Consider the following 13,150-nt stretch of genomic DNA (forward strand, 5'->3'; position numbering starts at 1 on the left):
TCGTGTTAAACATATATATATGTATGTATATACATATAAAACATGAATATATTTAAATCAAGAAAAAAGAGTATTAATTGACTATTCTAAAATATAGGTCATTAAAAACAAAACATTTATATTTGATTTAGTATCATACCTCTCGATTACTTAATGAAGCTACCTTTTCCGATTTGCTGAAAACAGATAAAACATTAAATTTACAAGTATAAAAGTGTAAAACATTGTGTTATTATTTCAATTTAATATTTATTGGATAGCGATGAAAAAAAACAAGCTCCAGTGGTAGTAAATTAAAAATTAAAAATTCAATATACGATAATTATTACATATAGCAATTAATATATAATTATTAATTACTGTAATTTCATCATAGCTGTTGACTTCTGCTCACTCAAAAGGAATTAACACAATTTTAACAGATCCACTTCCGTGGATGTCAGGTCCAAAATAACTGTTAGCATTTTGTAAAAATGAATTATTTAATTCCAGTCACTGGACATTATTTGTTACACTATTACCCAATAAATATTAAACAGAAGCAACAACACAATTTCACTCATTAAATTTGACAAAATTAAAATAATAATGCTTATTGAACTCATATTACTTAAAGTTTAAAAACAGTAAGCCTGTGAGAGATTTACTTATTTGTGTTGAGACCGAAAAGAAAATTTAAATGGATAATTATCTAAAAATTTCTTTCAGCAAGTATAAACAAACATAATAGAACACAGTGTTCAAACATATAAGAGAAAATATTTCAGAAACATAAAAGACAACTTCAGAACTAATAAGACCATACTTACATTTCCATTATGATATATTCTTGATAGCAATTTTAGGGATATATTAATTCATAATCTGACTGGCACAGAAATTAATCCCCAAGCGTAGAGTAAAACAAACAACTTAACCTACCTTCCTTAAATCAAGCAAATTGAAACAGTTGTCAATAATAACCTCTTCCTTAGAGGGAGGCTACACCGGTTTTATGTAAGGTTATGTTATTTTTATAAAAAGTAGCATGTAGTAGGACTTGGGGTTTATAATTATTTTGTGTATTTTTTATCATAAATTGTAAAATGTCTTTACCCAGGACTACACTTCTTTTAAATAAGGTAGGTAATGAGAATTGTTTGGACAATAGTGATCAGCAAAGATATAATAATATCAATCAATAAAGATATTATAAAGATCAACTGTATTTAAAATAAAAAATTGTTTCCAGATCCCTAGAGATACTCCCCTAGATGTGCCTTTTAATGTAAGGTTTTTACACCTTACTGATATTAATTTTAAAAAACAAGCAGGTCGTTACAAAAAATCTCTCAGAGGAGACAAACCTCTAACTTATGAAATGGCCTACGCACCTCACAGGATAGCACATTTTAAATCATGGAATTCATGGAACACAGGTATCTAATTATTAAGTTTTTGTACAAAGTTTCTGCTATCTACATTATAATGAACCAAACTGTGCCCGTATAAGCATTTATAGGTTGTTGCTTTTTCAAATGTGTATATTAATTGTTACATATAACGTAATTAATAATTTATATGGTTAGTAAAGAAATAATTTTTGAATGGTTTATATTCTTAGTATACATTTTATTTGCATTGATATATCTAAGTTATTACAAAATAGGCAGTCCTTGTACTTGTGGTCGGTTCAGTTCCCTGGAAACTAACTTGACTATTTTTGTCAAGTTCTCCTTTACAAAAATGGTTTTATACAAATAAGACTTGTTTTAGTCTTTTGTTCATGCATAAAGTTTTTACATTATGTGTGCTCAGTTTAAATTACTTTATTTACCATTCTGTTTGATTTTTCAACTGCTTTGTTTGATGAAAAAATTCAATATTTTTTCATATTAACCAGTTCCTGGTACAAACTGGTAAACAATGTTTAAAAATTACTTAATAAACAGGTCTCCTTTAATGTATTTTTTTAAAAGTATAATTCATTTCCAGTTCATAATAATTGGAAATAAGAGTCGGAATTTGATCCTGTTATGTTTGCGCTCAGACATTTTGCCTTAGTTTTTAATGAGCAAGTGATTATAATATCAACAATTCTTTGTTTATATTGTTTCCAATTTTCATTTGATTATTTTTTATTTATGAATTGCAGCAATGTTATGTTATTTTTATTTCCTTACAGTCATACTTTATTACTCTGTATATTTAAGAATTAATTATTATTTTTATATAATTAGATGTAGTAAATGTAGTTAGATGTATTTAAAGTTCTTTATTTAATAATTCATAAACAACGTTTCAGGGCTATCGCCCCATTATCAGGTATCTACAAGCAAATTCACCGAACTGAATCATTAAAAAATTTAAGTAAGGAAGAGCACTTTCATTCACTATATCTAATTATATTAATGAAACTCATCCAGTAAGAACCGATAATATTATTATTTTTGAAGTTCATTTTTTATTTTGTTGGTTCATATGTGCTTTCCCGAATGGTATCACTTCTTTTCTACTACTTGAATGAGATGTTAACATTTTTTTGCTTATTTTCTAATTTAAAAGCTATTAAAAGATAACCTGATTCCAATTGCTTAAATTTAAGTTATAAGGATGTCATAATTTTAAAAGAACTTTGTACTTCTTTAGAAACTGAATGTTATATTCTGGTATTAATGGTTGCAATGAAAAGCACTACTCTACTAATTAATGGGTGGTTTAGTGGAGAATCATAAAATTAAGTTTATATTTTCAGTCTGAACTATTCATTCAAGATGTCTGAACACAGTAAAAATAAGTATTCTCAATTTATTTTTCCTTGACCCTATCCTTCACCACCCTTCTAACTAACTAGTAGTTAATTGCATATTATTTCTGCAAACTTATTTTTATTTTATTCTTTTTCTTTCAAGTTTTTTTTTTCCACTTTAATGATCTAATTATATATTTCTTTCAGCTAATTTATTGGGTGGTCTCAGACCAGCTGAAACACTACAGGAAGATGCTTTCATTAGGAAATTTATGACAGGTACTTGGCATAGACTTTTCCTTTCTGAAATAATAATTAAAAGGCAACATAATCTTATTAGAATAGCAGGTATAGTCCATCAAGTGATTCCTCCGAGAAAGTTATATTTTCTGATTGGTTATACCGAAGAACTTCTTAGTTATTGGTTACAATGTCCTATTAAATTAGAATTACAAACAGTACCTAATAAAAGTGATGTAACATTTAAGTACATATAATCAGTACTATTTAGTTTCTACTTAATCAAAGTTTTATATTCACTGTACATATTACTTATATCTATTAGAAAGAAAATTGTTGTAGAAGAGAAATTTGCAAAATAAATGTCTGTGTTTAAAAAATTGTTATTTATAAAAAAAAAAATTAACATGTCTTATGCTTGTTCTAATAATCACAATAGTGTAATACCTCTTTGATATCACATGCAAAAAAACTGAAGTTGGGCCACAGATTTTTTGTTGAAAAGCAGTAAAACCTATGTGTGTTGTTCTTTAGCAGCAAACTGGCTTGAAATAGATAACTTTAGTGGATATTAGGAACTGTTGCAATTAATTTGTGTGAGTACTAACTATAGCCTTGCCGATTAAAGCCCTATTTAATATGAAAAATTAAATTTATTTGGTAGACCATAGCAAAGTATCAAGAGCAGGATGTAATTTGTTTCGTACAGAGAAAGAAAATTACTTTTGAATCAGCCTTTTTATCTCAGTATAAAACCACCTGGTTGCAATAATAAAGTCCCTACACAAAATGTACATGATTTCTTTGGGTTCCCAGATATTTCTTATCTTGATGACTTCCTCACATTCATAGGCACTGGGCTTTTATGAAGGGGCGTTAAAAAGAGTTTTCATTACTACTTGCATACTATTTTACTCATTAAACTAATTGTCTGTTGTACTCTTAACAGACATTACAGATTTATGAATACTATAACACTTTTAGGTTTAAGGTTATAATAAATACCCATGTTAAGATTGGGAGGAAAATATCTTCACTGTTAGTTCAACATTATTTTTTGATTACTCTAACAAGCACAAGGCTGTAGCAGGTTGATTCTAATCCAGCACATGAGGTTTGATTTAGCTAATATGATAAATTTTTAGATCAGTCTAGCGTCTATAGGTTTGTAGGATAACCTGCCCTTAGTACATATCACATCAATCTAATACTCAACAAATCAAGCCAATTTCATCATTATTATGTCCAATCACATTCTATTAATGCCACTCCAAAAATTGTCATTTTATTTGATACCAACCCATCTCCATTTTTGCTCTGCAATTTACATTATGTAAAAATACTTTTCCTTTGAACCAGTAGAATCAATAACATCAGTGAAATTTTTTTCAGATAGAAATCCTTCCCCTTCTTACAATTTCATTTAAAGGGAAGTGAAAGTAAAATGTAAAATATTCTAATTAAGTTGTTCTCTAGAAAGCTTGTTTTATTTCTTGACTGATTCATGAATATTGTAACTTGAACTTAGTTGAAGAAATAAACATGTGTTTGATGTCTCATTGAAATCTAGATTTTATGTATTTATTTAATATTAATGATGAAACAACTATGATTGCAATAAATTTTCCTTAAAACGTCTATAACATTCCAGTTTGGATGTGTCTCCTATTAAGAAGTAGATTATTGAATGGAATTAGTATACAATTATTGAATTATGTTTGTCTTATAATAACTTCTTTAATGAGAAGTTGAAGAAGAATAAAAATAGTGAGAGGAAAGGATGAAAGGAAATTTGTATTTTAATTCAGATCAATCTTTTTTTCTAGAAATGTATAATGCCATTTCTTTTTTCTACAATTTAATGTTGTTGTTTTTTTATTATTTATTTTCACCATACTGTATCATATTCTATTTTCATATCCAAAATATTTATAGTTAAAAAAAAAAAAGAATTGAGAAGAAATTCCAAAAGCAGAAGGAAAATAGATGGCAATTAGTTCAGTATCTGGTCAGAAAATGATATGAGGAAATTCTACCAAATTAAGATAAACAACTGGAAACAATTTAAACACAAAATAAATGCGTACAGAGACCAATACATAATAAGCTTCCTGATGAACAAATAAAGCTAACTTTAGAAATTTTAGAACCACTTTGAAGTGGAATGTAGTGATAGGGCAGGTGGAGGTGCATCAACAGAAAAATTCATCTATCTCAGAACTCAATTCAATTTCAGAAATAACAGCCATGAAATCCATTGTCAAATAATAATAATGGCTGAAGATAGGTCTTGCACATGACACTCAGTCCATCCTAAACATTCGCAACTTGAGAACAGCAGTGATATGTTAATGGTATGTTGGATGGAGCCTTCCTCCCCTATGCAGAAACAATTAACTAGCCTATTAAAATATTATACTGAGATATTTATAAGAGGTAAGTTGGAAGGAGTGCCATTTGTATTTGTGATTATAACCATTTAGATTTTCTTAAGTTGAGTGATCTTTAACACACCTCTGCTATTCTTTTTGATGAATATCATGTATTATTCTTAAGATAACTCTCAGTAACTTCAATTTGAGGTGCATTTGTTGTAGGATTGAAATCAATCTAGATTAGGAATTATACTTAAAATATTTTATAATTATTTTACTTTTTTATTTAGTACCATACTATTTGTTGGTCAATAATGTAAAAGTTTATAATAATTCTTTCTTATTTATAACAGTTTCTTCTTTCTTAACAAGAAAATCTGAGAAGTAAAATATCAAGTGAAATTATAATTTAAGAGGTTCTCTGAACATTTAAAACAAAATATTATTTGATCATTGTTTCAACTTTTAAGAATTGTTTGAAACATGTATTTCTTTGCAGATGTTATTTTTAAATGTATGCTTTTCTGATGGTTTTAATTTTTTCAGTATGTTTCTTTATGGGCTATAGGCTATCAAATATTTTTGTTTTCTGGGCAGCATTAAAGATCATTTTTTATTCTTTAATAGTTATTATTACATAAAACTTATAAATATAAATTTGGAGTATATCTTGTCTCTTGTTATTGTTTAATTTTAGGTAAATTGAATTGGAAGTATTTGTACCCACAGACTCCTTTACAAATCCAATATATGCCCCATCCACATAGTATTTAGCTTGCTTGATTTGTAGGAAGTAATTCTTAACGATGTGTATATAAGTTATAATTAAGTCATCTTGATTAAAAAAATATTCTTTTACATAATTTATAACTTGGTTGTTTCTGATTTCGAGACTTTTGTGATGAAGCTGCATATTTGGATTATGTTGATAATTTTAATGAGTAAAACATTAAAGAATAAAACTTGCAAATACTATTAGCACAAAAACATCCTGCACTCAATAAAATTAAATATTTTGGTGTCTCGATACCCTTTTTTTTTCTCAATAACTTTATTTGTATTTTGTTTTCAATAATAATTATTTTAAATAATTCTGTTACATTATAAAGGATACATATATTTATCTATAATTTAATATATCTCCTACAATGAAAATATGTATTTTAACTAGAAAAAATTTTTTTTTCTGGTAACGTTTAAAGGATATTTCCTTTTTAAAACAGTAGGATGGAAAGAGTAACTGATTCAAATTCTTTAGGTTTGCCGTGGGTACAGGGCAACTGAGGGTGGGAACCCTTTCCTGAATACCAATGTGACTTTACCCAACTCTTCCTTTAATATTGATTTAACTCTCCATTTTATCTGCAGCTTCATTCTTTCACAGTTACATTTGTTTTAGCTATGAGCCAATTCTTCTCATGGGATGTTAATGATATGTATTTAAACATTTTTTTTTTCAATATTCTAGGAAGGTATTAAACAATTTTTATTATCATTAAAGCAATTTGGACATACTTGGTTAAATTGTTTATTTATTTGTTTGCTATCCAATATTGTTTCGGGATCATAAGTCTTTCACTTTAGATTTCAATCTCTGTTTATTGAATTATTTTTATTCAGTCGTCTGTTTATTAAATTATTTGTCATTATTATTAATCAATATGAGAAATTCTTTGAATGTATATTCCTCTTCATGAATCTTTGTCTAAGAATAATCATATTTTCTTTCTTTACTTACTATGCTCCTATTTATATTATATATATGTTATAATATAATATTGTGCTATGACATAATTAAATCCCTTTTTAGGAACAAGCTACTTTTTGTTCCTCTTTGATTTGAAATATTACTAAATTTTATTACTACTACTATTTACTGGATTTTAAAGATTAATTAGTAGCAATAGTTGATCTTTGCAGTGATCGAATTCCAAATTAGACATTAACAACAATTAGACCTTTGAGGTTCAAATAAGATGAGCTACAGGTGCTGTTCTAAAAAATTAATTTTATTATTTGACAGAATAATAACTTATTAATATAAGCTAATTTTGATTTTGAAGAAAACAATGAATATATGACAGTTGATTATTTTTATGTAAAGATTTATACAGTAAAGGTCCAGGACATTCTTGAGTGGTGGTTTCTTGTCAAGGTAATGCTATCACAACAGCAGATGGTTTGACAGTTTATACTATGGCAGTGGACCTTACCTCATTGATAGTTCAACATGGTGAATGATAACAACTAATGATTGAATACAAGAATCAACTGTTAACATAGACAAAGTACAACCATGATTTAAGTCATATTTGTATATAAGTGTTAGGAGATTATAGGGTGTTATAGTTCATTATCACTAACATACATAACCTGGTATGATAGTACTGTTACCGATAGTACTGGTACTGATAGTACTGTAAATGTCATAGTTGCGTGATTATGATGGTTGGGACAGCTGATCACAAGTCTTCAACTCCAAGGGCACTTGTAACTGTGAATATGGACCTTAATTGATTGTAACATAATACATAGCGACCTCAATTTCAATACCGCCTGCCTATATTTTAGAAAACTTTTCAGAGAGCATAAAAAAAACTCTTATTAACGAAAATTACCTTTAAATTTTTTCACTCGAGTTCGTTCACATAAATATTTTAAGCACATTTTAATATTTCCAAGAATACATTAATGTTCTATGGTTAGAAGCTTTTCGATCTGAATGTTGCCATTCATCAGTCATTTGTAAGTTTTTAGAGCTCAGTGTCATATTTTTTCTATTTTCAAGCTGATCGATTTTGTTACAAAGATAATGACGGTTGGTTTTCTTTAAAAATAAAAGTATATGGAGTTTTAATAAAAATTAAAAAGATTATTGCATTTTAATATATGAAATTTAAAAAGGGTGACTGGAAAAATTAATACACGAGATAAAAAAATGTTGAAATCATTTTAATACGATATATTACAATAACACAATAGATAAGTATAAGAAAACATATATGCATCATTATATACAATTTAAAAGGAATTCGCAAAATCTTAGCGTAATTAGGTATACACTAAGAATTCTTATAGCCAAATAAAATGCTCAACCGTCTTTGGGAATGATTATAAATCATCCAATTTTTTTTTTTAAATCATCACTGATCTTTGGTATAATTTTGGAGGGTTATAGTAGCACATTCTCTTTGAGGTATGTGCTTCAGAGAATTTATACTAGTAAGATCGCTGATTTTTTCGGGGTACTCCACTAAGACTGTCGTGGACCGATCGAGAGTTCATTTTGGAATTTTGTTAAAAGTTTATGTATGAATAGCACCACACTCTACTTTTGCACACCTTTCAAATTTTTTTTGCAGGATTGTAATGTTTTTCTGCATTGAAACTTGCGAGACAGCATTGCTCATTGTAGTATTGCTGTCATTGCAGCCATCACCATAAAAAGTAATTACTTCCCTTGGGAAGGTATTCAAGCTCTTAAAACAATTGTAAATACTGTGGCAAATCATTTTTTTTTTTTCTGTAAAAGGTTTTACAGATACCTTTTTATGTGAGCATATACAAAACTTTAGATTTTCAAAAACTTTCAAATAAGGCGTGGTAAGATTTCTTTCAATATATTTTTTGAAAAAATGTTATTGATATTTACAACTGTATTAAAAAATATGTAACAAGTAAATTTGGTGTTAGTTATACAATGACATTATACAGACATGTGGATAATCTACTCATTGATAGAACTCTATTATTTCTAGAGAAGATGTGGAGGTCATCTTATTTATAAACAGCTAGGATGATTATCAGGTAATGAAGGAGAAGCCAGGTGAGAAACAAGTGGGTTTGGGTTATTTGGAAGTTTATCGTAAAAGGATTGGTATCTGGTTCTGGCCAAATCGGCAACATATGGATCATTGAGGTCCTGATGAATGACTTGATTTGTGATAATGTTAGGACCATTAAGGATTTTGGACTGTTAGGATTGGATGCGAGATAAATTCGATGGTTTAGCCCCAAAGCTCAACTTCATAAGCCCAGATAGACCTTATTAAAGTCATATAAATGAATCTTTAGTAATTAGTTGGAAGTTTAAACTGTTTGTCTAGTAAGTGTTGTAATAGTCGGAATTGACGAGCAGTTTCCTGTCTTTTTAGTCTTGTATGAAGATTATTTTCAATATTAATGTGAAAACTTGTATAATTTTCTTTGAGTTATAGATAAACTTTCGTTGTTTTTACTTTGCTCAGTGGGGATAAAAAATATTCATATTATTTTTTTATTTCGTCTCCTTGATTAATATTGAATATTTTTTGTGAAACAGGCCGGGTTCAACCTGATCACTTTAGACACAATATCTTACTGCTCAGAACCTTCCTAAAAACTATTTAAAAATATTTTCTTGTGTGATCTCTCAGTTTTTTCGTCTTCCTATTTCTCCATTACTCTGCCAGATTCCGCGAGTGTTTTGAAACAATTTGGGCTCAAAGTACTGAAAAAAATATTTTATGAAGAAAGATAGTTGCGGCCAAAAAAAATAAATAATACTAGATAAATAACGTTTCGTCCCGCTTTGCAGGGCTTCGTGTAAGAAAGTAAGCCATAGATTGTAAAAAAAAGTATATAGGTGTTTCTACACCATTTACAGTCAAAGCTACCCTCAAAAAAATTAATGTTTTTATCCTTTTTTTAGTATTTTTTCTTTACAAAAATCATCTAAAATGATCCCACGAAGAATCTCTCGTCTTTTCCACGAGTCCAAGAACATCGATATTGGTTAAAGTAGAGATGTGTAGTGGTTCACACAGAACCACAATTTGTGACTCGAACTCTTTAAACTGAAAAAAAATTGTTGTAGTCTCAAGACTGGCTGGCCGTTGGATTTGAAATAATGCATTAAAATTGTATTAATAATGATATTTATTTTACAAAAATACAATACCATTTTTATTTTCTTATTTAATTATAATTAAATATTCTTTTATTTAATAATATAATATTCATTCGTGAAATTATAGTTTATATTATCATTCGTATTGTATTATTTATAAATGTTGATATGATTAGCATGTGATAAATATAAGAAATGAAAACATTTGATTGAATGTTTTCAATATATATTGCAAATACTGCGTCAATTGTAGTACTTTCTAATGGTGACTTTATTCTTCTTAATTATCATTCTTAAAAGTAATTTATCTAACAAGATACAATCATGAGATTGAAATACTGAACATTTACCTCACTCACAGTATACCACTTCGATTTTATTTTCAAGATATTTTAATACAAATGTTTAAAACTTGTTAATTAATCCAATTTAGAGATTAATTAGTTCTTAATAATAATTAGAATAGATACATAAAGAATAAAACATTTCCTAAGTCAATTCTAGTTGACATTTTTTTTATATATTGTAATAGGGGATTAGAAGCTTAAAGGAACTCTCTCAATTGGATAGACTCTGAGCTATTGTAATCTCCCACTCTCTTATTCAAATTGACCAGCGTTGTCCCCTACTACTTCCGTTTCACCTTGCATCACGAAATCACTTTACTCCAGTATAATTTTTTTTTCCCGAGTTGTACAACGTCGCTAAAGAAGTTTAACTTTAAAAATGTCTTGTTTTATTTAACATCATGTTTTTTTTTGTGAGCTGAATCCAAACCACCATTGTTGATATTGAAAAATCTATTAGTTAACTAGTTTATTTGCATCTTTTAATTTACTTGATAACGTTTATACTTTTCCTCTAACCTACTATTTTTAGGAAAACAAATACATTGTTACCAGGTCGAAATCACTTTGTCAACATGAAATATGTAATAAAGTAGTTTCAAAGACTTAGTTCCTAGGATCCATTGGACGAAACTGTTGGATTTATGTTGATAGTTTCTCAACGTCCAAAAAAAAAAAAAAAAAAAAGGAATGATAATTAGCGATAACGAACATTCTCCTTGCAAGTACAACCCATTAATTAAAGACAAACCATATGTGTACTTTGAATCATAATCTCTTGAGAAATAATTTGTTTTCCTCGTGATCTTCTACCTACTGTTAGTGTATCTAAATGTGGGAAAAAAAAAATCGTATGTACCACATTTTTTAATACAAAATTACTTAATATAAAAAAACATACCACACTTTTATTTGATATCTATATATATTTCAATGTTTAAGCCTATGCTGTTGGCCATTTTCAAACTTTTTCATTTTCATCCAAGTCAGCTTATTAAAAGCTAACTTTTTGAACTTACAACTAGAAATATTTGTGAGAGTTTATTAAAAATTCAGTATTTGGTAAATTTTCTCATAGATTATATATTCTATGTACAATATAAAATATATATATTATATAATTATTGAATATATTATCTACAATATATAAATAACTATTTTACGAAAACATTACTGTTAAAATAAAATAAAATAAGAAGTTTTCCATTCATAATTGGGCTACGATTATTACTTTAACAAAATTAAAATAAAGTTTTAAATTACCTTATTTTGTGTCCCCATAAAAAGTGATGACCGAGAAAAATTACCTCAGTAAACAAACAGTTGGGAATAAGAATTATTTAATATAAGTTCTCACAAATACTTCCAGGATTTGTATGTTTGAAAATGAATTTTAATTTTTTTGCTGAGATGAAGATGAAATCGTATAAAAATGGCCAAAAGAATTTGTTGAAACATTAGAAAAATGTGAAATTACGTGTATATATAATAAAATATAAATATAATAAAACTATGATATGTTTTCGTTGTTATATAATTTTATATTTATAAAAACAGTCTTAATGGTTCTTAAAATATCTTTCCTTATTCTTTTTTATTTATATTTTATGATAAGAATGAATCCCATTAAAAAAAAAATGACCAATAATAATAACTTTATTACAGTTATTATTTTCTTTACTATGACTAGCTTATGTCCCATAAATGTCAGCATGTCATAAATTATTAGCTCATTTTTCATATGTAATGGCAGATTGTGTAATGTTTCTAATTGTACTTTGTTGACCTAACCTACACTACTACATACATAGCTAACGCATTACCATAGGTGAGAGGTCGTGAACCTAAGGTTAACTATCGATTTTTTACTAACATATTAACCTAATATTATGGATAACAATATCAATAAAAATGAAGAATATTTATTAACTTGTAAAATCTCTTTTGGTGTATATTGTAAATAGGATGTCCATATAATACATATAGGGCTATATTGTATATATTTTAGGGAACATTCTATTTATAATATGTATATACCAAAAGGTGATTTTACAAATAAATGAACATTATTAATTCTTATTATTATTGTTATATTGTATCTCAAGCTACAAGATTTAACTTGACGAAATTTAGAAAAATGTAGCTTTTTTTTGTATGGGGTGTTTCATTTTTCTTTTTTAACATTAACATGTCGATCTTTTGTTTTTATTATAATTTATGTCTTATAACTATTATAATATTTATTTTGACAATTTTTTATAATACACAACCGTTATATTATATTTTTTTTATTATTTTCAATTCATTAAATTATTGAAGCTTAAGTTAACTCAATGGAATTTCTATTAAAATATTGTACTATACAAGTATTTATTTTAAATAAATGATAAAATTTTATTAAAATTAAATTACTGAATAAGAAGGTCAAATAATACAAAAAACAATTACAATTATTAGTTTTTATTGTCAGATTGTAACTTTTAAATTGCATATTGATCATACTACACCTCGCACAAAATAAACACGTATATCTTTTTTAATTGACTCCCATTGTCTGCTAGACCAATATATA

General features: G+C 27.3%; 2 protein-coding genes across 2 annotated transcripts in view; one reads left to right on the plus strand and one right to left on the minus strand.

Moving 5' to 3' along the window:
• Positions 1-946, minus strand: part of Polr3I (RNA polymerase III subunit I) — a 5,205-nt gene extending 4,259 nt beyond the window's left edge. The window contains exons 1-2 of the mRNA XM_014428486.3: positions 810-946; positions 140-176 (exon numbers count right to left, since the gene is read on the minus strand). Coding sequence (XP_014283972.1) covers positions 140-176; positions 810-817 — 45 coding nt within the window. The 5' untranslated portion in view covers positions 818-946. The remainder of the gene's footprint in view (positions 1-139; positions 177-809) is intronic.
• A 15-nt stretch (positions 947-961) lies between these two features.
• Positions 962-3,351, plus strand: mRpS24 (mitochondrial ribosomal protein S24). The gene is made up of 3 exons (XM_014428485.3): positions 962-1,121; positions 1,232-1,418; positions 2,936-3,351. Exons 1-3 carry the CDS (start codon positions 1,086-1,088, stop codon positions 3,223-3,225), a joined length of 513 nt encoding a protein of 170 aa, XP_014283971.1. The 5' UTR covers positions 962-1,085; the 3' UTR covers positions 3,226-3,351.
• Positions 3,352-13,150: the final 9,799 nt, after the last annotated feature.

Source organism: Halyomorpha halys, unplaced genomic scaffold (genome assembly GCF_000696795.3).
Source record: "Halyomorpha halys isolate HHAL.00 unplaced genomic scaffold, Hhal_1.1 Scaffold723.1, whole genome shotgun sequence".
NCBI classification, from domain to species: Eukaryota; Metazoa; Arthropoda; class Insecta; order Hemiptera; family Pentatomidae; genus Halyomorpha; species Halyomorpha halys.

What these genes read in the sequence shown, in the direction of transcription:
- mRpS24 (XM_014428485.3), top strand. Translation starts at nt 1,086, where the DNA reads ATGTCTTTACCCAGGACTACACTTCTTTTAAATAAG. An exon ending in CTACACTTCTTTTAAATAAG is followed by an intron (nt 1,122 to 1,231) that starts GTAGGTAATGAG and finishes AATTGTTTCCAG; the next exon opens with ATCCCTAGAGATACTCCCCT. An exon ending in ATGGAATTCATGGAACACAG is followed by an intron (nt 1,419 to 2,935) that starts GTATCTAATTAT and finishes TATTTCTTTCAG; the next exon opens with CTAATTTATTGGGTGGTCTC.